This window comes from Haliaeetus albicilla, chromosome 4 (genome assembly GCF_947461875.1).
Source record: "Haliaeetus albicilla chromosome 4, bHalAlb1.1, whole genome shotgun sequence".
Taxonomy (NCBI): domain Eukaryota; kingdom Metazoa; phylum Chordata; class Aves; order Accipitriformes; family Accipitridae; genus Haliaeetus; species Haliaeetus albicilla.
In genome coordinates this window covers 54,294,101-54,319,595 of record NC_091486.1, presented here as the reverse complement: position 1 = coordinate 54,319,595, position 25,495 = coordinate 54,294,101, and the positions used below count along the sequence as shown (strand labels likewise).

The 25,495-nt window shown below is 47.2% G+C and overlaps 1 protein-coding gene across 6 annotated transcripts in view; it reads right to left on the bottom strand.

The window, feature by feature from the left end:
- CAMTA1 (calmodulin binding transcription activator 1) overlaps positions 1–25,495 on the bottom strand; it is a 324,130-nt gene that overhangs the window by 206,005 nt on the left and 92,630 nt on the right. For all 6 annotated transcript variants that reach the window (XM_069782905.1, XM_069782903.1, XM_069782907.1 and 3 more), the window contains one exon: positions 3,186–3,321. In XM_069782905.1, coding sequence (XP_069639006.1) covers positions 3,186–3,321 — 136 coding nt within the window. The remainder of the gene's footprint in view (positions 1–3,185; positions 3,322–25,495) is intronic.

The window sequence follows — 25,495 nt, the reverse complement described above, 5'->3', positions numbered from 1 at the left end:
TTCTCGCCTATTAGCTGCAGTTTCCAAAGCTCTGTTTGGATGCTATCGATGCTCTTGGCTGTCGGCTTTGCAAGTATTTTTCCATCAGCGCGACGATGATACCTATTTATCTTCTGGCTGCAACAGTCGCTGAGATGATCTGGCAGTGCCACAAGGCAGACAGTTATTTCATGCCCTGTTAAACCCTAATGTGGTTAACTACAGTATCGCTCCAACTTTGAAAAAAGCCTTTTTTATTATTTTAAATCTGTTGCCTATGTGCCCAAGTAAAGAACATCGCTTCCTATTAGGATGGTATCAGAAACATAAACCCGTAACGCTGTCTGTGAAGTAGCACGGTGTACTGATCGAGTAATTAATTAAGAAGGTTAAAAATACCTAATTCTGCTGCCCAAGCAGCACTTAGAGGTCAACAAAATGAACTTTTCCTGCATTGCTCAGAACGGCGACTGGCAGCAATCACTCAGATGCCGCCCTGGCAGCGAGATGGGACAGCAAGGGGCATCAGGGCAGGTCAGCGAGGGGGCTGCGCGGCAGAGCGCTGCGGCTTCTCCTCCAGCCTCTGGAAACTGCAGACATGCTTCCAGGCACGCTCAGCACACCAGAGGTTTCTACAGTGGACACAACTCTTCTAGACCCAGATTTATGTGGGAGTTAAATTGCAGACCCAAGCCTCTATTTGCCTGTTCCTCTTGGTTTCTTTTCTTCTGCCTTTGCCTACATAAACTGCGACGACTTGAACCATCGCTTCCTTTGTACGCTCTGATACCCGGGGGGAAAAAAAATTAATTTCTTTTCATCACTCAGATGATCAGTCTGCATTTTGATAACCGTTAGTGCTACTTAACATATAGATTTATGTAGAGGTTGTGTTCCTCCAGTTTTGAGCCCCAGTAAAAATTGCCATTAACTGTTCACAGTGTTGGCTGAGGAGCCAGGTTTGTGCTCGGTTGTCGCTTTATCTGCTACAAGACCTATCAAGTGTAAAACTGGCCGCATCCCGCCTCTGCCAAAGCCAGGAGGCTCAGAGCTGGGTCCGCTGGGCTTTGCAGCGAGAAGATTGAGGGATGACTTGATGAGAGGGCGCAAGTACCTTCTTGGAGATAAAATACCGGGTATTAAAGGGCTCTTAAGCTGGAGAAAGAGGTGGGAATGAACGGCCGAACCCCGGCACATCCAAATCACAAAGCAAGTACTCTGACACTTATTTTCTTAAGTGGCAAATGTGATCAGCCACAGGAAGAAACCCTGAAAGCTGTGTGTTCTCCAGCACCTGATACATCCAATTTCAGATTTGTTACCTTCCAGAGACACACTTCAATCAAATAGAAATTATTGGGTTCAGTGCAGGGCTATTTGAGTTAAATATGAAGGCCACGCACATCCATGCAGTCAGCCACTCTAGGGGCTGACTTTGAAAAAAGATGTCAGAAAGTATTTATTTAATCATGTGTATGTGTGGTAGCCAACGGTCACCACCACCCTCCTACAGGTAAGCTCTGCAGCGCAGGTTTTGGTATTCTGCATTGTTAAAGTTCACAGCAGTTAATCAAATCATGCTCTGCAAACCCGAAACAAAAACAATGCACAATTTCCATTATGCTGACTTTTTTTTTGAGGCTTGTCATAATAAAACATTGTTATTGGATGTAAAAATTATGGAACAAAGTTATGCCTCTCTGGTGTAATATAATGCAATCCATTTAATACTATTTTAAACCCAAAAACCTCATTAAAGCAGACAGAACGTAAGAATGACAAATCACCCACAAGGAAGCTGGAGCACGAGATGCGTTCCAGGCGCTCGGCTGCTTTGCATCCCCCGTGCCGAATTTGGAAACACCGCGTGGTGTGGAACCCCCACTGGCCCCCAACTCCCGGAGCCACACTGGACATCAGCCGGACGCGAGAAAGGTTAATGCTGTGCAAAACATCTGCCAAGATGGGCCTGGGGGGTGAGGTTGGAAAGCTCGGCTTAGCTCAAACTCCAGCCTGAAAGCTATCGGACATGCCTTGAGGTAACGGGTTAAGCCTTGCCCGTCATTGAACACCGCCGATTACTCCAAACGCTGCCATCCGTGCTGGGTTATGCTCGCATGCCTGGGTGCAGCCTCCTATCCGTAGTGATGCACGCAGCTTGTGAGCTGCAGAAATCAGTACAGCTTATACAAATAAATACCCTTACGGCTTTGCTATTCATGTGGTGGAATTAGAGTATTTCTTGATGACACAGCTAAATGCTACAATTACATCTTTGAACACCCTTTTACCATTTTGGCCCCAAGTTCAGTATCAAATGTGGGGAATACAGCCTGGGGTCTTAGGAACTAAGCTAGGCAAAGCTCTGCAGCTGGACTTCTGCTATCAGAAAATGTAATGCCCAGTTAATAAAATAGAAAAGAAAAAGTTAAATACACATACTTCCTGTCCACATCTGTGCAGACCTTTAACGTCAGAAGTGATCAGTGAGATCAAACAGCTCGTGTCTCACACAGACGGACTTTAAGAACAAATAGTTGTGTCAAACAACGACACGTTTTAGAACACACAGGCTTATTCCAGAAATACTGTGTCAGGTGAAATCATCCACCTGCATTTCTCTGAATGGCTAAATACCATCAGTAGAGCAACAGTCTCCTTCAAAACACGCTTTGAAGCAGAGTCCGATTCTGGTCTGAATTCAACAGAAATTCTACTTCTGCATACTGGAAGACCAACACTGAGTAAGCACACGGAAAATTACAGTAATTGCTACCAAAAACTAGCTGGTATTTTGTGAGAATCAAAGCATATACATACAAAGCTGATACGGTAAAAAAAAATGCTTAGCAACCCACCCCAAGATGTTTGGTCGCCCTTGTGAAGTACCTGTTACAAAAAGCAGGCGTTCTACCAAAAGATGCTTGGTGTGGAGACGCTTCCGTGTCTTTCGTCAGCACGGCTACTGTACAACCTCACAGCAACCAGAGAGCAGTAACGCAATCCAACAGTGAGGCTATATGCAAATTTTGTTCAAAGTAGTAACAAAAAACACGCGTATATTTTGGGGGGGGGGGGAAGCTGGGATTCAGCAAATATAAACCTTTTTCTGAACATGTGGACAACTTCACGTTGAACGAACTTTGGGGAGCTGTTGCTTCCCAGCCCAGCTATCAGCCAAACCCACCCCCACTCCGTTCTCCTACCTCCACTCCTTGGACCTTCAGTTTCATGTGATCCTCTCGGGTGGTTTTCCCATCTTTCCTTTTTTTCCAGCAATATCCATCTTTCCTGTATTTCACCTTCTTCCTATTGTACAGGATCATAGAACCATTCTGCGGTCTGGAAACAAGAAAGTTTTGGATTACATAACGAAAAAACCCCACCCTAAGAGAGTTTATGAAGCAATGCACTACAGACTAGAAAAAGTCTCTACAGAAAAGCAATATTCTGTATTTGGCATAATACAAATTTTCACTGTTTGTTGCTCCTAATTGGATTAATTGATGTTTTGCAATCTGCAAAATTTTACTTGAGAATCTTGTACCTAATGAAGTAAGCATGCCAGTGAGAGGTATTAATAAAATAAAAAAAAAAAACCAAGGAAAGCTTATCATAAAATAGTCAGCGTCTTCACAGGTTATGTTATGACTGGGCTCAGCTACATGCTGAAAATTAGGAAAGACAGGTTAAGGAAAAAAAAGGATCGTTATTATTTTATGATAGACAATCTCTCTCTTTTTAACGCATCAGCGGGATTAGGCAACAACCACCTCTAACACAGCACCAGAATACGGATGTTGGTTTAAAAAGGCAATAAACAGGCAAAAAAGAACGGAAGGAAAAAAGCATGAGCTTATACATTGGTTTCACTGTTCCTGCTTCGATCAGTGTTAGACATGGACTAACCTTCTCTCTTCTGAGCACCTCGACTTCAAAGACACATGAAAACATTTTCCGCTTAGAAACAAGGTTGATGCTTTAGGATATCAGTAAAGGCACATTGATGCTTGCCCAACAGACAGGAGTCACCAGCTATTTGGCGTATGACAGTATTTCACAGAAACGTTTTGCTATCTGCTAAGCCAACACACAATAGGGGCATTTCTGCTGCAATACTAAAAAAAAGAAAATACCCCCCCCCCCCCCCATCACTGCAAAGACAGCATGCATCCCATGCAGGCAGCAGTGCTGTAGATGCTGCCGACATTTACAGTGGTGCATTAGTCACAGTAATTTGGCTTTAGGACACCAAGAACAGAAAGAAAAACAACAACATTAGCAGCAGCAGCAGCAATAACTTTCACAGGAAAGCTTTGGCTGGAGCCTTTTGATAAAGGAAGGCACCTGAACTTGTATAAACGAACCAAATTAACAGAAAGAAGCCTTTCAGGATTGAGAGAGAGGGTCTGGTTCCCCCCGCCCCCCATCCAGTCCACACTTCACGTCGGTCCTCGCACCCCTCCACTTTTTGGACACTAGCAGCCAGGCGTTTTCAGACAAGGCAGAGCAATACCTGGAATTGCTAAAAATGCCACCGACTATTTTCACTTGCCCAGCCAATGCAAGGAAGCTTTTTAAATAAATAAGCCAAACTAAGCGCTTTGTGTCCATGCAACATTGGCTTGTGACTTCAGAGCCACGCCGAAGGTGCAAAAATCAGTGCCTGGCCCAGCTGCAAAAAGCATCCACCCTCCCTCCTGCTTCTGTCTTTCAAACAGCACGACACTACGAAATAAGCACAAGAACAAGCTTCTGCAGGTACCCTCTCCTCATTTTTCTCTAACAAAATACTCCGGTTGAAGACAGCCGCCTTCACCCATGTTTATCACATAATAATAGGGCAGTAACATCGATGTAAAAGCTGTTAATTATAGAGTAACTCATCTCAGTGCTCCATTAAGTGCATAAAGGCACCTTACTACTGAGGAAAACAAGCTCATGATGGTTTTCTACCACCAATGGCCGGCTGAAATCACCTAGATCAACCAATACAACACCCCTCCTCTGTCAAAGCAAACACCATTGGGGATCACGGGATCTGCTGCCAAACCCCCATCCTTTTCCCTTGCCTCTGCATGTAAGTATGCAGCTTGGGTACACACAAAAGGATGCCCTGCCAGCTTTACACTCAGCATTTGCCCTCCAGAACACATGGGCACATCACAAATTTAATGAATGTGGATGAGAAACTGCTGCGCAAAGTCTCTTTTAGTATGAAAACAGACTTTCTGCTTCTGCAAACATTTGCAAAACCGAAATGACCTTTGATCTAAGTGATTATGAGCACATCCTTTTACTAAAACAGAACTTATAGACTTAATTTTCTTCCACGTACACGCAAATATTTATTCCCTGTGACCAGAAACCCGAGCTCTGTTCGTTCCCCCCAGCTACGTCTCCTCCTCCTGCCCTGAAAATAAACACTTGGGTGTCAGGACAACCACAGCGTCTATTTGACAGCGACGTAGATAGTGCAGGGTTAATTCAGTGGAGATATTACATATCTTGTTTCGGTGTTTCTTCTACAAACCTCCCGTTGCTGCGCATGTCAGCTCAAACCCTTCTCAAAAGACCAAAGATTTCCCCTTGTTGCCGTCAGGGAAACATGCCCTATGGCTTACAACGAGTTACCTGCACGTTTAGGGCGAGTAAGGAAAAGACGGCGCGGGAACTTATCTCCTGTCTAGTGCCTCGGCACTCGCACGTGCGGCTTTTCGGAAAACATACACTCGAAAGACTGGAAGGAGGACCAGAAAGTTTTCTGATGTGAGAAAAATACTGCTTTTTCTTGCCTGCAGTGCCCCGAGAGCATGCGGGTGAAGGGACCGCAGAGCTGAGCTCTGCAACCTTGCTGCTGTTCTGCAAGGCTGGAATCAGGTTTTTGTTGGCTTATTTCGGCGATGAAAAAAGAACACCTTAAGAGGTCACTGGAAAACAGTTAACGAGATTTATAGGAAATAAAGCACAATGGAACAAAATCTCCTAAGGATCTCTGGAGCAGCTGTCGATTTTGATAAGAGTGTATCGAGTTGCTTTAAGGCTCATAGAAAGCAACTGGTTTTTAAAGATATCTTCGTAAAATGAGAGGCAATTTTAACCTGATATACATTGCTATTGTATTTCACTTGTTGTAAGAAAGAACAGAAAGGGAAGATCTCCTGTGCTTATCTCCGGCACACAAACACAGCCAAGAGCAGCAAATTGATGGTTGCGGGAAGACTCAGCAGATGAGGTCCGACAGGGATTCCCAGGACGCACGACGGGTGCAACTCCGACCCAGATCTCCTCTGGAGGTTTTGCCGCTCAACCTGAATTTGGGGGATTTCGTTCGTATCTCTGCAGAAGAGGGGGACGAAACCGCACGCCTAAGCGTGGGCTACCCGGGACTGCAATTCCCTACTGGCTCCTGCGGGCACGTGTTTAGGAAGCCTGCAGCCAAGGCAAGGTCGGCTTGCCTGCGCGTCATCAGACACGGAAAGCAATCGTCTTCCTCTGTATTAAACTCCACCTGGAACCACGGCAATAACAACAAGTACTGGAACATTAACGGAAATTTACTTCATTTGATTAGCTACTACTTTGCAGCTCTTTTCATTAATGCGGGACTAAATGGAAAATAATAAACCAGTATTTTAATATTAAGGTACGGCTGAAAGCAAGCCAGCCAGAGTGATCGAGACCCACCGAGGAGCCTGTCTGTGCTTGCAGCATGCGGTGTTGGGGCTGCCGGAGGGGACCCCCGCAGAGCCTGGCCCCCATGGGGACCCCTCCCTCGTCCCTCCCCAGTGGGGACGGCCACAGCCCAGTTTTGCAAGTTTTGCATCGCGTATGACAAAAGGCAGACTCGTGGCCGTGAAATGGCAGCACGGCCTCACAGCAGGTCGCCTCACCTGTATTTGCTCTACATCAAACACCAGGCTACTCCGCGTACTCGCTCCGGCTGATTCCCCAGGATAATGCGGAAAGGTCAGTAGCATTTCCCCCTCCACTCAGAATAAATTTTTTTGCAATGAGACAATAAAGGGTTTGTTGTTCTCACAAAAAAAGGCAGCGAACAAAAGGCGAGGAATTGGGAACAGGCGAATGGAGCAATCCTAAACCGTGAGCCCCCCCAGCAGCGGAGTCGACGAGCACTTTGCCTGCTTTCCTTGCTTCCAGTAAATCACTGTATTCACTTTAGGCTGGCAACACCAACACGCAAACCTTGGCGACCACTGCTGCTGCTCCATGAGCAGAGATGCACACCCCATCCTGAAATTCACCCCCCCCCCAAAATCCCCGTGAGCCGGGGTGCAACGGCAGCGACCTGCCCTCGGCACCAGCAGCCAGGCACGTCGCTTGTCCGTCTCCCCAGCAGCTGCGCCAGAGCGAGCGCCTGAGCCCCGAAACAAGGGCAGCCGGGCTCTTGGCAGAGACGGTGCAATTATTTCTGGTCCCACTGTGTGGAGCTTGCAGGATGGTCTACTTGCTTACAGACCCAAACAGCACGCAGCGAAGTTGCAACTCTGAATTTCCTCTCTTTTATGAGCCTGTGGCATTTAAAAGCTGCCTGATCTCTATTTAGGTTTCTTGCTTGTGGCCTGGGGGAAGGAGGGGCAAGGACAGGAAGAATAATTGCGGAGCAGAAAGCCTTTTGTCTTAACTATTGATGAGATCGGAGATGCTTCCCTCCCTCTCCCTGTTATTTACCACCACAGCTCTCACATCAATTGCCACAACAGCAAAAGAGCTACTTTTGCCCAAATTGTTCCTGCTACAGCTGGGAAGGAGATGCCAAATTCAATTTTTGGACTTATCTTCAAAGCGAACAATCATACCCCGCAGCTGACGGGTCTCAGGACCTGCTGGTTGCGTGGGGCTACCCAGGGCTCCTGAGGATGCTCACCTCCAGCTCAGGACCAGTCCAGGCCACTGGATAAACTGGAGTTTCCTGCAGTAACACAGGGAGAGGCGGTAACAGAGCGCTCGTACCAGCAGGAATCAGAGGGGCTTTCCAGGGAAGATTTTCCAGAAATGTCATTTTGGATTTGGCACCCAATTCAGCTGCACACACCTACCTCTACATCTACCTCCAAGTCCCGTTCTGAGGGGGGTTTGTTTCTTTTCTATAAAGTGCCTTACTTGGATAATGAGAATCTAAACCAACTCATCATAAACACGAACCAGATGCAAGGAGGGAGTAAACAGAAAACGAGTTAAGATTAGGATATTTTGGTCAACTGATGCTGCCTCTCCACTGTGCTCATAAATTAAAGTCTTTGGCCTAAACAACCACGATGTTCCCCTGATCACGCTACTGCAATATTAATAAAGCTGTTCATCGCAACTAGCTCCCTCTAAATCGTCACATCAAGGTTTGGTAAATGTCAGATGTATCATTTAATAAAAACTATGTTTTACTGCCTAGGGAGCTCGGGTTGCTGAAAGGGAATTGCAAAATTGCAAAGCCAAAGGCGACTCTTTTTCCAGGACAACGGAGTAATATCAACCAGAACCCTTCCTCGAGAAGGTCCACGGCTCTAAAATTAATTTTTTATTTTAACATCTTGGATTTATTTCAGTTCCCTGCCAAGGCGGCTATTTAAGGCAGCTCAGTTCTTTACAATAAAAACACAAAATTAGGTGTGAAGCTGCTCATGGGGGCCCTACCAAAGCCAGAGGCATCAGCAGCCTCAGAGCTTGCCATCGGCCCAGAAAGCGCTTGTAACCGCACCGTGGCAGCGAGATGACCACTCTTCTAGTGAGCCGCAGGTCGCAGAAGCCGGGGGAAGGCTGCTCGGCACAGCTGGTGAAATCCTCGCCTGGCTGTTCCTAACACGAGGGTCAGGGGCAGCTGCCCCTCGCTCCGTGCTGCCTGCGTACGCCATCCCTCGGAGCTGGAGGGCGACAACAGTAAAAACAATAAGCAGAAGGGTACAGAACACCGGACGCTTTCTGTGCCGTACTGGTGCACAAGCAGCAGCCGCCCCAGCCCGAAGGTGATGAAGCCCCCTCCATCCCTCCCTGCCGCACGCTGCACTGAAGAATGGCTCTTGCTAACTGTCTGGATTATGCCATTTTTTATCCTGCGGAACTATTAGCTTTGTTTTCTCTGGCTATGAAGTTATCATGGAGTTGAGCGACAGCAAAAGGGGACTATCTTCCATCTTCTGAATCTACGCATGATAATAATGAGAAATTAACTTCCACTCTCCCAAAGGAGCAACCTACTGATGCAGAAACTGGCTGGGAAAAGCTGGAGTCTTGGAGGAAGCCCTGGAAAGAGAGACAGAGCCTTGTAATAAATCACTGCACGGAATCATTGTTTCCCAATGAACACAAAGAGGATGAAGTCCTTGAATTTGCCTTCATCCTGAGAATCCTAACTCCTCCCACAGGTGTAAACCAAGCCAGCACAAGCACAAGGACACCCTTCTCCGAGGAGCTGCCTTGCTGGAAACCAAAGCCACGCAAGAGCTTGCAGAGTGCACCGTGTTTGCACCCCAGAGTACAGCAGGACCGACTGATGACGTTGTGGTCCAACATGCTGACATCACTCATACCCACGTCCCAGAGAATCCAAGCAAGCACTAAAGCAGGAGTCACGGTTAACCATGCTTGCTTTCTTCAATGGTTTTGTGTTAGTTCCTAAAAGAGGAGTGCAATCGTTCTCGTGCTGAGCATGTCCAGAGTAGCTTCCCAGATTTGGGGTAAAACAACACTCAAGTCATGACATGTCACACAACATGACACTACTATGTCATGAAACATCACTCAACATGATGCTACTATGTCAGGAGCCGGTGCTCTTACATACTGCAAGATAGTTCTACTTTTTAGCCTCCAAACTTGCAAAACACATGTCCTCCTCTTGCTGTGTGTTGTCTCCTGTTCCTGACAAGGAAGCGAAATCCTATCGACATGATTATAACGAAGAATCCTGTTCTACAAAGAAGTCGAGGCAGCCCTCCCTCATCACACGCCTTAGCGGAGAAGTAGGGAAGTTCACAAAGCAGAGAGACGGGTCAAAGCCCACTGGTGGGCTCCACTGACCATGATGCACGCCCTTACGGGTCCACCAAGCAGACAGCTGCAATACAAGTATGGGGCAAGGTGGAACGGGAAGGTGGCTCCAGAATGGGTTATTGTCATAAGAAATATTCTGCAAATAATGGACTAAAAAGGTGCCTCGAAATATTCTTCTCAAAAGTTAATTAAACTAAGGAGAGAGGACTGAGAATACGATACTCAAGGGAATTCATGTACCTCTTTCAAAACACCAAGAAAAATTGTGAGTGGCCAACACGAGGCACTTTAAAATAACACAGAGCATACATAATAACATCTGAAAAGACTGACACAGGCCCATAATTCCCTCATCTGATACTCGGACAATTTGCTTAAAAGCATCATCTATTCAGTTTATGTCACCGACTCGCTTTGCTTCGCTGGAAATCGTGTTTGGCCGGTTCCCGGCCATCGCTGACAGCGTCAGTCTCTTCTGGATCTCATCCAGCAGCAGAGACTCATCGCCTACGACATCCCCCCTTCCCTGCCCGTTTGTCCAAAGCGGGATGGAGCATGCAGCGTCAGGAGAGAAAACCCATGCCGAAGCGCTGGCTGGATTTGGGGATGGGGAGAAGCTCCAGCAGCGAGTGCTCCCAGGCACCTCCCACCCAAGCTAACACCTCGCCACGCAGCAGCCCAGGGCAGGCACGGTTTTATCCTGTAGAGCTCTGCTCCATCTGGGTCTATCAAACATTCCAGGGGATGGAGTTCAAGCAACCATCTATTAATTTCACCTTCTTTTTTTTTTTGCGCTGTGTGCAGCTTTAAAGCCTTTGCATTGCAGCTCTCACTTGCGGGGCAAGGAGGGATGCACGGGGACTGTCGATCGGGATTGCTCCTGACTGACATCAAGATTTCAGAAATACCTCATCTCTTATTTCTTGTTTCTACAGAAGAAAAAAAATCTGATGACAGAAGTTATTTCTCCCCTGAGAAGCGCTGCTCTCTAAGTCTTCATTTACCTTGACATTTCCCCTCCGCTGTACCAACAGCTTATCAGAAGATTAAAGCCCAAATGGAAAACCGAAGGAGGAATCTCAAGCAGCCACAGACTGGGACGTCTCACCCCCACGTTTCAGAGCGAGCCTGTCCTTGGCCAAGCAGACGCCCAGACACTCGGTGGCGGTTTAGGAGGCCACCGAGATTCACTTGTCGGCATTAGGAAGGGGTGACCCGAAGGCGAGGCACCACCACAATGCCTCGGTTAGATGGGAGTGCATCACTGCACCACCCCAGTGACAGATCTGAAGGGTGCTGCAATAGGTACCTACAGCTCTCTTCCATACAGATGGAGTGTGTTAAAATAGTATTTACACAGGCAAACGTTTTCAGACTTTGGGGAACTTGACCATCACAGCTGTATCACTGGCAGATCACACATGAATTGGTTTTATAAACCTTTTTTTCCCCTCTCCTCCCAAATAAACACTTGGCTTTTACCCTCCGGGAATGACGCACACCCACCCTGGAACAAAAGAAATCCCAGCGTATGTTCAGCCTTTCTCAGAAGGACTGCAAACAAAAGAAAAGCCCGTCACAAGAACTTAATAGAGATGTTCAGACTTCACCGTGTCTGCTGAGGACCCAGCAACGTGTCACCTTGCAGGGAGAGGCCGCTTTAAAAGTCCCCGTCATCCTCACTTAGAGCTGCGATTATGAAGGAATTGCAGATTACATGTTTGAAATTTACCTGATCTTTGAACTCTGCAGAAGTGAAATAAAGACTTCAGAAGACATCTTCTCATTCACATAGGAAGAGAGATAAATCACAAGAAAACGTAAATACACTGGATTTTTTTTGTCTCTAGAATGAAATGTCATTTACTTTTAAGATGAAAGTGAAGGGATTTTGTATCTACAATGTTGTCCTGGTTTCAGCTGGGATAGAGTTAATTTTCTTTCTAGTAGCTGGTATAGTGCTATGTTTTGGGTTCAGTATGAGAAGAATGTTGATAACACACTGATGTTTTCAGTTGTTGCTGAGTAGTGTTTAGACTAAGTCAAGGATTTTTCAGCTTCTCATGCCCAGCCAGCGAGAAGGCTGGAGGGACACAAGGAGTTGGGAGGGGACAGAGCCAGGACAGCTGACCCAAACTGGCCAAAGGGGTATTCCATGCCATGTGACATCGTGCCCAGTATATAAACTGGGGAGAGTTGCCCTGGGGGCAGGGATCACTGCTTGGGAACTAACTGGGCATCAGGCAGCAAGTGGTGAGCAACCGCATTGTGCATCACTTGTTTTGTATATTCCAATCCTTTTTTTATTATTATTGTCATTTTATTATCATTATTAGTTTCTTCCTTTCTGTTCTGTTAAACTGTTCTTTTCTCAACCCACGAGTATTAGTTTTTTTCCCCAATTCTCTCAGCCATCCCACTTGGGGGGTGCGGGGAGTGAGTGAGTGGCTGTGTGGTGCTTAGTGACCGGCTGGGGTTAAACCACGACAAATATTTAAGAAGTTAAAGTCTAAAATAACAGACTTGGCAATTTTATCCAGAGTTGTAGTTAACGCAATGGCTAATCCCATCAAGGGGACACTAACTGTTGTCTAGATGCTCCTTTCCATAGCAGCAGTAGGCCATAAAACTTAATCCTTACGTCCTCTTTCCAGCTTGTAGCCTCCGTGTTCATCAATAAAAGTAATGTTATTCATTAAGTATGGGAGTAATTACCTACAGCTCCAACAAACAGGACTGAACAAGGATATGCCAGTACAAAGTTGGCTTTCAGGACAATTCTGAAGACTGGAATACAAGCTACGAAGCACTGTAAAAGTGCTGGGCATTTTTTTTGGTGTGTGCAGGGACACCCGTTGACAAATCTTACCCTGGAACCAGTCCCTTGGGGCTATTTAAGGAGCCATCAGGATGCCAGCGCCACAAAAATGCATCCTCCAGATACTTCTGTTTGCACAGTACATTGCTATAGAGATTAACCCAAGTAACATCTGGGGCTCTACTAACTTAAGCAGGACCAATGTCTGTCCTAAACCGTCTTCCCAACAGCGACAACTCTGCGGCACAATGCAACCAGGTGCAAAGCATGGTGGCTTCAGCCACGGGCGGTGGCACAGCAGACCCTTGCCCGTGCCCCCCCGCCGAAGTCCTCCGCAGGCTGCGGAGATGGAGGGTGATGGGGCAGCTATGGGGCAGGCATCTCCATTTAACAACAACTCCGACTGGTACCACTTGTCCTGTGCAAAGACCTATTTTTATGAACGTGCTGGAAAAGCCTGTACATTTTGGCTCTCCGTTACTTGTTCTTGACACAAGCAGAAAATAGGAAACAGTGATAACAGCACTAATAATAGTAATACAACTAATAATAGGATTTGACTTCTCAGTAAACATTTACTCTGCTGTCGTCTACACTCAATGGTATCGCGTTTTGTTGCCAAAGAGTGAACTCCACGAAAGATTCATCCAGCGTCTCTGGGTATCATGGTCACTCAGTCTGATTAATTCAACCATTAACAGTTCTCTTACTTTTAGAGCCAATCAAAACAATCAGAGAAAAAAAAATCTGTATCGTCAGTGCTTTTGACACAAGAGATGACCATCTTCCCCCTATCCCTGCTTTGGTTTCTGGAATCCTCATCACTGCATCTCCCTCCACAGCACCATCTGGGTGTTGTCCTTCCCCGATTTACACCTTAGGGCACATCAGTTAGAAACTGTGGTCTTGTGAAAGAACCAACAGCCAAACTCTGAGTCAGAGCGGGGGGGCTTTTTGCAGGAAATAATTTCTGTGCACCGTTATGACTTTGAGCAGCCCAAAATACTGAATATTAAAAAGCTCCCAAAGGAGGGAAATGGAAAAGTCAGGCAGCTCCACTGCCAGACCTCGCACTGGCAAAGCCACAAAGCATCCCGGATCGCCCTGACTTGTTCCTACACCTCCATTTATCAGATCTGCTTCTTGACTCAAGCATCTGTATCTCAAGACCATAAACATATCTACAAAAAGAAAATAAACATCTGCTGAAGAAATGTTTCATTACCAAGGTCGGAGGAATTTCCACAGAGTTTATAGGTTACGCATTATTCTAAATCACTTTTGCGCACCGGGTAGCTTGATGTACTTTACTGGTATAAATATATGCCATATTGATTTGGGAGCATGGGTCTATGCCTTTGAAATTAGTTCTTCAGCAGAGAAACCTCATTCCAACTCCTTGATGCCAGGGAATAACTTCCCTGAGCTTCAGAGGGGGCTGGAGTCCAAGCGGAACCCTTGGCCCTGAGCACTCCCTGGGCAAATTTGGATGCTGTTAGGAACTGCCTGGGGGCAGCTACCCCTGTCCCTCTATCCTTGGGATAATGCAGCAGGAAAGAGTGATTTGACCAAGGGCAAAACAAAAACTAAACCCAACCCTTCTTATTTTGAGGGCAGAGGAGGGTAAGAAAACACAAGACAAAACCCCACCGAGGTCCTAGAGCTGGAAATTCAGGTTTGGAGATGTGCTTATCACAAAATAATCTGTAAGGGAAATAATCCATAAGCAGAAGTTATGCTCTCTGATCACCAAGAGAATATAAACTTTCCTGATGCATCACTTTAATACACTTACAGGCAGGATCATGCCTGGTATTTTTTGTTGAGGCTGGGATGCCAGCTTTAACTCACATGCGTGAGCGTTTCTCTTTCCAGCAGCGTAGTAAGTCAGAACTTGGTTTAGCACCTCGTCCTGTGCTGTCCCAAAGCTGTATATTCAGTTCAAGCACCTAACAATAGTATTCCCAACATTCTTGCTGGATAACATGGTAATTCTTGTGTTGATGGTTCTGAACTCTATACCAGATTTGAAACAGAAATTAGAAACAATCTTTATGAACTCCTCAGTATGCCGAGCAATTGAAACCTCCTCATAACGATATAGGACCAAAGCTAGAATATTAAAATTGTCATTAAGTGGAATGCACACGAAATGCTAAAAAGTCTTTTGGCAAATTATTTCTTGATATAATGACATGCTATAGAGCTAAATCTTAGTACAAGGCATGAAAAAGACAGTTAAATCAACTTTGTTCATTTAAATATAATTTTAAAAGAACTGGCGTTCGTCTCTTTATTGCTCAAGGATCTTTATCAATTTCTTTAGCCCTCATTTATTCCTCTTCCTTACTCCCACGGGGATACCGTTTGATTTATTGGGAATTAGTTCTTACAACTCATGAATGCTTTAAACTGTTTTCAGATTAATCATCCCAATGCCTGTTCGTGTACCAAGGAGAGCCCCCGTTCGATCTATAGGTTCACATATACGTGAAGGGCTCCCAGCCCGCTGCGTGCCGGCAGCCGTTTTGCGTTATCGATTGCTCTCTCCATGGAAACAAGTCGTTAGGGCAAGGACCTGGGGCTCCAATTAACTTTTAAAAACCTTCTTTTGAGATGGCCTCGTTCTGCAGGCGTCACTGAAGGCAGAAGTCAGCAATAAAGCAAGGTCATTTCCCAGCACAGTGGTGATACCCACACCCGCAAAGGCTGCCGTATTCATATGGAGGAGGGTGACAATGGGGAAAAAAAATTCTGTTTATTTAGTTAACTTACTTCCAGTTCAACCTCCGTGCTCATTGCAGCCGTCGGCTTGAGGCTTAACAAGGTCTTCCCCAACCAAGCGGGGCCACACCTCAGTTTTATCCCAATTACTGTATTCCAGGGGGAGCTGCCAGGATGCCATTGATGCCCGCTGCCTTGGCCTCTGACAGCAGCTGGCAGGAGCTGTGTGGGGTTTGCTGGGGATGGGGAAAGCCTCGGAGGGGACAGGAGGAGAGAGGAGCTCTGTGCCATGCTCGGAAAGCGCCAAGAGGAAGGAAAAAGGTTGCTGGTTCTCCCTCCGCTAGCAGCGCGGAGCTTGGCTCACGACTTGAGACACTAGAAAAATCCGTAAATATTTGAAAATTGAGTACTAACTCATTAATTATAAATTTTAATTGAGAACCACTTCAAAACAGAATTGCAGTTCGACAGTCAATGAACTTCCAACACCGCAGCCAGCAAACGGCTGGCAGAACAGTGACGGCAGACCTCAGCGTCCTCCGGGCACCCGGAGGGACCTCACGCATGTGGCAGCACCAAGACTAACCGAGGAGCCGGGGGGAGCTGGGGCTGGCCAGGCTCCGGCCGGAAAAGCCGGCGACGCTCTGATGGGAGGGAGTAAACTCCCAAACTTTGCTCCAGCGCAGGATGAGGACTGATGCCTATAGACAACATACGGGGGAGGGCAGTGGGGACTTTGGGAAGACGCTAAGCGTATTAAGCATATAAGGAACTGTTTGTTTGCTCTCTCCTGTGGTTGTGAAGCCTTACGAATTGGCACCTACCGGCTGTCAGAGCAAACACAAGCCCTGGAAATGAACCTGAAGGAGCAGCGCAAACCCTGGGCACTGCCGGGTACTGAGCATCCTCCAGCAAAGGCAACGCCACGGAGAAGCGCCGTGTCGCGCGCGCGCTGCCGCAAACCGGCACGGCAGCTGTCCAAACAAGGCATGGAGACGTTTGGCCTGACGGCGTTGGAGAAGAGGAGGAAGAAGCCACCGAGGCGTCCTCTCCCCAGCAGCGACGACGCGGCTCCTCCGTTACGCCGCGGCAGCGACGATGAGGCTCTTCCGTTACGCTGCGGCAGCAGGGCGCGATGCCTCGGTCCTCGCAGCCCGGATCCCACCTGGCCGCCCCGGCGTCCCCCCTGCCCTGGCACACAGCTCCTTCCCAGCGCCCGGGGAAGGGATCGGGGGTTTATTTTCTTCTTCTTGGTGTGCTCGCAAAGGATGTGCGAGGGAGTGGGAGGAAGCTTCCCGCAGAGCCCCGGGGAATACTCTTTCAGAGCAGGGCTTTGCACAGCACTTAAGCTCCGGTCTGGGAGCGGCGTCAAGATGTAAATGCAGAAATTCATCTCCCATCAGCAACGCAAGGCACAGCAGAAGATGTGCAGAGCACTAGGGGAAAGGGCTGGTATAGGAGACACCATGCTGCTCATCAACCACCACCCGCTCTGTCTTCCCAGGCAAAACTATTTTATGCAGTATCGCAATCTAATTAAAAAGATGTCGATTTACCCCTGGACTCAGTTGACTGCTGCTTAATAGTAATTACATGCGTAAATCTGGATATACCTGGAAGCTGGAGGCGCTCAAACTGTCAAATAAGCTGGGCTGATGGGGCTGGCTGTTTTCAGTCCTCAGCCAGGACCATCGGCTGTTTGCAGGGCTGAAGCTTAGGACTGAGCCAAGCCAACAGTTGAGGCTAGTTTTAAGAAGATGGGGCAACGCAAGCTACGCCGGCCTTGCCTGGGAAAAGTGAGCGCTCCCTCTCCTCTCCAGGAGGGCAGAGCTCGGCTGCATCCATCTTCCAAGCGGATTTACGAGCGGTGACACCGACTGAGCCTGAACGTGACCTTGGGCGCATGAGCTCTCTTCGGCACTTCACTTATCGCCCGCTGCATTCCAGGCACGTGCTTAAACACCCCGCAGCAACCTGTTTTAAGCCCCTCCTCCCTTTCAAATTAACCTCAGGAATATAATCTATTTATTTATATCAATTTAGTCCCATCAATTAATGATGACAAGGCAATTAACTAGAATGCCAGACAGTAAAAAATAACCACATAATGCCTTCTTTAGAGGAAATCTATTATGTAATCCCAATCGGTCTTCATTAACACAAAGTATTCCAGTAAAAGGTAGTAATCTAGTTATGGTCTCTGAAATATGAAGATCCGCAAAGTAATTTTTCAGAATTAAGGGTAAAGTATTTTTAGCAAATGGAAAGGAAACATTTTTGCATTTTTCCTGCAAAGCTTTGCAAAAAACAAGAGAGTGCCGTAACATAACGTACCAGTACCGAGCAGATTGTGCGATATCACAAAAGAGGCATTAAATTAGCCATTATCACTACAACGAGACGCAAGGCAGCTTCCTAAGCATCTCCCTCCCCCATGCTATTTGGTTTCTGGATCAAGCCAAGAGCAAGACAGCGTCAATTTTCTCCATCCCTCGTCCAACACTCACTGCGCAAAGATACAGCACCAGGAAAACGGATCTCAAACTGCTAACTGAGGTGGTCCTCAAACGCCCTGATAATCAGTTTTTGGGCCAAAAGTGTTCAAATCAGTGTTGCACAATTTTATTCAAATGACAACTTAATACACCGCTCCTCCTCGCCAACAGCTCTCCTCCACACGGGGCTCACGGCCATCACAACAGAAGGATGCCACGATGCGACCTGACCCTGACTCCTTTCCTACGCTGCCGGCTTGAAGAACTGGGCAAATGACTTGTGCGCAGAAAAAAGACGACTTATTCGCTTCAATATTTAATGTGACGCACTTCAGAATTAATACATCGACTATTTTAATGATACTAATCTAATTTATCAATTTTATGTATTAAAGATCCAATTATTAGAAAAACTAGATTAAAAGCTTACACGAATCCACAGTTCTTAAAGCTTACGCAGAACACCCAGTTTCACATGGAAACACACGTTTTCCAATTTTAAGCCTCATTCGCCTTCAAACTTATTAATAAACTAGTAGACGATAAGAGAGAATTAAACCCAAATATAGAAAATCCTACAAACAAATATAAAGGTAGTCAACCACTTCTCCAAAATAAGCCAAAGCTGTTAAGCACTCTCGACTTAAAATTTATAATGAAGCAGTTTAAAAAATCCCAAATTCCTATAGGAATCTGTTTACAATACAAACTCAATTATTGTCTTATTCCGATCCTTATCTGTTCCATACCCTCTCAGCTCATCCTACTTTTGAATTTAATTACATTACAGTATTTTTAGTTCAGATGAAATTACACATTTTCAGATTAATTTAGCCTGAACTAACTTTTGATAACAGAAAATCCTTCCTTCTATCATGCCCTAATTTGAGACCATCTAAGTTAGCACGAATCACTCTTTTGAACCTCATGTCGCACCCCCCAGCAAAGCCACACTCGCCATCTCCAAACCCAGCACGGTGTGCCGGGCATCGAAGGGTAAATGTTTGCCCAGTTTCCTTTAATGAAAACTCTCTTGTTTTGCTCTTTCCTCTCTTATTTTCCGAGCCCAGGCCGACAGGAGAGTCAGGCAGTGACTGTTCCCCACACACTGGCACCCAGAATGCTCTAAGAAAGGCATAACCTTTTCTGTTTGTTTAAAAAAGCACTAAAAAAAAAAAAAGAAAAAGAAAAAGAAAGCCTTGTATATGTTTACATACACAAGATTTCCAGAAATAATTTTAAAATTTAATTACAATTTCATTCCAGCTATTTACTTGGAAAAAAAACCCCAAAACCAAACAATCCTCTCATGAATACTTTCTTAAACTGAATTGGTGTAATCCAGAATATTTTCACTTAAAAAGCATACATTTTATCACTCAGTCGGGTTCTTTGCCGTCTTTGCAGCTGAGGTATTTTGCTATCATTTTAGCTTAGAGGCAATGAGTCCATGTGCCCACCGTTTTCATAATCTATGCAACTGTCTGCCAGAAGACGGAGACGGACAATCCAGATACACTCAGAAGCGTTCCAGGGACTGGCACTCGTCCCCCGCGGTTTATATAAAATCCTTCTATGGCATTTCCACCTGGTTAATTCCAGGTTTGATGATAACAACCGGATTTTTCCCCACAGTTCAGGAAACCCTTTACAGCAGCCGTGATTTCGGAACGTAACGACTCCCCTCCTCAGCAGGGGATGCCGGTGGAGCGGCCGGGATGATGCTCACCAGCTTCAGCCGTGCCGTCCCGGCACCGAGCAGGAGCCCACGCTCGGCTTCGGGCTCCCAGGGAGAGCAGACACCCGTCCTGAGGGAAACGGACAGCGCTCTGCTTTGGGACGTCCAGTCGCTCCTGTCGTGCCCTAAACGCTCTGGGGTTGCAGCTCTCAAAGGAGAATACGGCTTTATGGGGATTTGTCATCTCTACCGACTTAAAGAGCGATCCAGGCGTTTCATGTTTCCCTAAGTTCGCTTCGGACCACCGTGCTTACAAGGGAAACAAGATTTATTTTAGTGACTCAAAGGGCCGTGTTCTTGTAATGATAATTCGGGTCTGCAATTAAAGGAGAGGGGCGAGGCAAGCATACAGACTTAAAACACGCCCGACGCCGACCTCCCTTCCCACCCAGCCGTTTGAAGCCCCTCTCCGCTCAGCAGGACCCCACCGGGACATGAAGCTTTCCCTGTCGGATGCCTTGCGGTTCCCGTGGGATCACCCGGTGCGGCACCGTCCACCCGTGCAGGGAAACCCAGCCTCTCCCAGGGCTCCCATGTTGGCTTTAATCCAACCACAGACGCCACAGTTTTCCCCTCACCTGCCTCCTGCAAGTTGTTATCTGACAGAACTGTCAAATCCTAAATGAATTTAAAATCTGCTTTCTTAATGTGCCAAGCTTAGAGACTCGATCTAATTATTGTAACTGAGTTATAAGCTGTAATTGTGCTAGCGCTGTGCAAGATTTTCACTCTCTAAACCTTGACCAAACTATGATTAATATCAGCAAGAAACTAAGATTAAACATTAGCTTCCATATGAACTATAGAATCTGAAGGAAAAAAAAACAGCCCCTACTTATTTTATCTTTTGTATACATTACTGATAGTGCACCAACATCCTTTAAGCGGGCAGAAACCCCTTTCTAACAGATGCCCACTTCAGCACATTACCAGCACAACTGCGAGACTGTGCCTGCTTATCAGCTGGTTTGGTTGGTTTTCTAATTGCTGAGATGAGCAGCATTAAATACTCAAAGAATCTCACGGTTTAAGGACACAACTGTCACCATGATCCCCCCCATTCGCACCCTTGGGATGCTGTCCCAGGCTGAAGCATGGGGCAAAGCCTGGGCTTCTCAGTGCAGTCCCATATGGCAAATAACCCAACACATTTTTCCAACCCGGAACACAGAAATCCTGGGAATGAACTGCATGAATCCTGAGCCTGCGTTACTGAAGGCACTCCATGCATTTTCCATCTCTCCTGAAGGCTGTTGCCTGTGCAATATGGGAATTTCTCCCACGCCTTCATAAATATAGAGTATTTCCATGAAAGGTCCATGTTTTTACATTCCAAACGCAGCGGAGACTGAAAAGCTCAAGATATTCCTTGAGCATCCATCCCAAGAGCCACAACAGGCAGCACTCTGATAAACTGCTCCGGCTGAACGCTCCTACGGTCACCCACGCCTGGGCATCTGCCGCCGGTGCTGCCGCAGCCAGGGCATCCCGACGCCAGCACCCGAGGCTCGCAGGGACCAGCATCCAGATGCCACACGGTACCCGAAACGGCTCCAACACGGTGTGGGCTTTCTGCCCGCCATCGCCACGGTCTCTTACCCGGCGTTTGCCTATCCCGAGGTCAGAGCTAATTACCCACTCTAATTTCCCCCCTTCTGATGGAATCATAACACTATTAAGAGCCAATACATTTATTATGAGGACTCTCAGCCAGAGAGTATTAAAACTTGTGAAAGTGACTTTGCAAATTACCAGCCAGTCACCGAGCTAACGAAGCGGGGCTTTTACAGGGGCTGAGAAATAATTCCCGTATTATCGAGGGCAATCTGCTGCACGAGGAGAGGTTTGGTTCGGCGCAGAAACACTCCACAGCGTGAGAACCGATAATCCACGCAGAATTGGGCAATAGAGATGAAACAGGAGGCAGGTTTAACGCTGACGAAATACGGCTTAGGAAAGAGCCAACATGATAGATAATAATAACAATAATCAAAAAAGTAATAATACTTTGTAAGTCACAGTTTTCTATGTTCATCTGAGCAGGTGGAGAGACTGAACTGCTTCAAGTAAACTTGGCAATAGTTCAGAAAGTCCTGAGAGCAAGTGAGGTTGGTTGTTTTGGTTTGGGGGGGGGGGGTTGTGTGGTGTTTTTGTTGGTTTGGTTGGTTTTTTTACTTCAGATGAGACTTCTTTTGAAGTTGTCAAAACACTGTATTGGCATTAGTGGCTCCTAAACATACATTAAGAACATCTAAAATGCACTGTTTGCTCGTTAGTTTGAATGTCACGAGGCCATTCAGCAGAAACGTTAACAGGGAAGCAGCACCAAGAGCAGCACAACAAAAGCAACAACCACTTCTCTAACTCGGCGGAGCTCCCATGGGAACAGCAACAACAACCAACCTCGAAAAAGAGGTGGTCAGGCCTTGACCTCTTCCAGAGTGCTTCTCTTTGCAAAAATCATGCAAGAGGCAAAACACGAGCACTTAAGAAAACATATTTATAAAAAAAAAAGAAAATAAAAATCAGCCAGGGGAAGGGCACTGTGGAGCCTGGAGCCCAGCAAAGCCAGTTGTGCACCCAGCTGGACTGCGGCCACGGCATCACCCTGGCACCGTAAACCTCTGGAGGCTCGCAGCCCAACAGCAACAAAATTTAAAAAGTAATTCAAAAAGAATGCAATGAGGGTGAGGGTAGGACAGCCTGAGCGACGAAATCCTGCTCTGTCGCGCGCACATGTCCAGGTCCATCGCCTGCACCTCCCGGGTCCTGGGACGAACGGCCGACAGCTCTCATACCCAACGCCGAAAGCGCTGCAAAGGGCTGCCAGAGAAGTTGGGCCCTCTGCGTTTTAAAGAACATATATGGTTTTCCTGCGTGCCTGATCACAGGCAAAGCTCAAGCAAATGACGGGCAGCTCCAAGATAACTCTGTTACGTTCCATTCCTCGCTCTTAGAGGAGGATTCCCCAAATTGCAGGCTCAGAGGAGCAGGCAGAGGTCGCGGCGCGGTTTCTTTTAAGCTAGACAATGGCAAGAATAAGGCAAGAATGTGTGCATTGGGATTTTTTTTCCAATTGCGACAATCGTTCCAGTGCTTCAAATAGTTACTGGCTGAGCTGGCGAGGAGCAAGTCCTCCGGCACCGGCACAATCCCGCAGCCCTCGGCAGGGCCCCGCAGCATCCCCCAGGGCCGCCCCTTGTACCTCCCCATCGCTCCTGTCCCCTCCTGCTCCCCAGCCCAAGGCAGCCGCAATCGCAGCCGCAATCGCAGCCTGCCTGCGCCCACGCCAGCCCGCAGAGGTGAGCTGCCTTCACAAGCCTCCTGTTATCAAACCTCATCCGATATTGGGGATTTCAGCAGAGGCAGGTGGATGGAATGAAGGAAGTCGTATTAGATATAATGGTCCCTTCAGACCTGGGATCTGTGCAATGGCACTGCGGGCTTTAAAAGTGACTTTTTTTCAGATTTCAGGAGTCAAGGAGATGAGAGGGAGGATTGAACAGCAGAAGGAAACGAACAGAGCAGCGTTTAGAAAAGCCCGGGAGTAAAACTGCAGGGAGAGGAGGAGGCAAGGCAAGCAAGCGGAGCCATGATTATAGAATCTTCCAAATCTTTAATATCCTAAATTTAAAGCGGAGCACAAAACAATGAACCACTGTTCACTGGCACTGTTACCAAAGGGCACAATTTATCAAAAAAGCGTTTGCTGAACAATTTAGAGCTGGTTAGATCTTCTAACCCGGTCTGGGATTATAAACGCCATTGAGCAGGGAGACGCATCGCTGGGCGGCTGCAGCTGGCGCCCGGTATCTGTATTTCTTGTTTGTATGCGCGTCCCTTCCCAGAAATAGAAGGTCGGGGCAATGAGGTGGAAAGGTCAGGATGCAAAACGAATGAAAGCCCCAGCCAGTGGAAAAGGCTGCGCGTGGCTGTTTGTGCGGCACCGCAGCATCGCCACTAACGCCAATGGCTGAGGAAGGGTCAGGCAGTCTCCGGAGAGCTCAGGACAAGGAAGAAATAAGAAATACACCATTTTCTCAAAAAAACCCCCAACCCCAAACCACAATAAAAACCCCAAGGCCACAAATTGTAGGCTGCTTCTCCTCTATGGATGCCCTTGGTGTTTGAGGATGCTGTGCTGGATGCTGTCCTCCTGAGGATTTTTCCCAATCAGACCCCCAAGAAGTTCCTAGAATAACCGAATTTGGAACATTTAGGATGGCAACTTTTGTTCTGAACATAGCTCTTCTGTGTTTCCAAACACCGAGCAGATTACGATGGCAACAAACAGATCCAAATGCTGGAGCAAAGGTCTTGGTGGGTCCTTGGGAAGAAGTGACGTCTCGGTGGCAGCTGCTCAGGAGCTGTCTCATCTGCCCTGTGCTTGTTGAGCACTCGATGAAACCTTTCTAGCCCACAGCGCCGGTACGGTATATAAATGAACACACCAGTAAACCAGAGAGCAAGAAGGGAGCAGCCACATAAATTATGACTAGGAAGTCGGCAGCTCGCCACCCAGCCCATTTCTCTCTCCTCCACGAGGTCAGCATCGCTGGCTTTAGAAGAGAATACTGCAAAGTAGAACTAAGAAGCAAGACAGGGAAAAAAACTGACTCTCGGCCACGTTTCACCTTAGTGCTGGCGGCTGGGACAACGCGTTATTCAGTGAACCGAATCCCCCCTAACACACAAAGTATTTTCTTGGTAACGGGTCCAACAGTTTCAACCTTTCTTAGCTGCTCGCAAATCCTGTTACACAGCAAAGATTTGTACTAGGGCTTTAATTTACTTACTGTAAATAAACCCGGCAACTCGGCCAGATCGTTTTGTGAGTCACCGGCATGCCCGAGGGCCCAGAGGACTGTCATCCTCATTCCAGCAGCACGCGGTGCAGCTCTGCATTGTAACCCCAGGTAATGCACTGCTCGTAGCACCCTGCCACTTCAAAAGATGCAGACAAAGCCTTTAAAACACATTTGGGGTTAATGTCACCTTGCAGTGCCGTGCAGATGGCTGTCCCTCATCCCAGGAGCAGTCCGGTTTGACTCCCGGCCCCGCTGCAGACCCGGGGGCAGCTCGGCCGGCATGCAGAAGCACTGAAGTTGCCAAAGCCTTTGCAAAAGCCTGCGGGTCACGACGGCTACTTTGGAGGAGCTTTGTGAGCCTGCACAGGGAACTGATGACACCCCAGATCAACAAATCAAACAGATGCTCCCGGACACGCTGCCGAAAGAAGTTTTGTCTCTCAAGAAAGCGTACAAAGGTTCTCTTAATTATCGCTTCGCTTCCTTTACTTGTAACCATGTAAATCAACTTGTGGTACCCTGTACGCTCACTGTGGCAGCAAAGAGGAGGAGGAAATGCAGGAGCGTTTTCGCCAGAGAGAGTTAAGTTAAATAGAGGGACACCCCACAAATACCAAAGTCAATTAATTCATTTGTTACAGAGCGAGAGTCCTGCGTAATTTGTTCTTTGAGTAGTTTATTTTAGCTAACTGCTTATCCAGCAAGAAGATCTCCCCTGCATGACCCATTTGCTGCGCAAGAGGCTCAACTGATGAGAAACGAATGGTCACCTTCCAGAGGGCACCAAAGCGATGGTGCCGGGATGCTCCTCAAACCCACGAACGAGCCACGCAGACCACGGAGGGAGAGGAAAGCGCCAATAACCTGCTGGAGCCTGGCGCGCAGGGCGAGCACCAGCTCCCTGTTTCTCCAGGGGAGACCATGG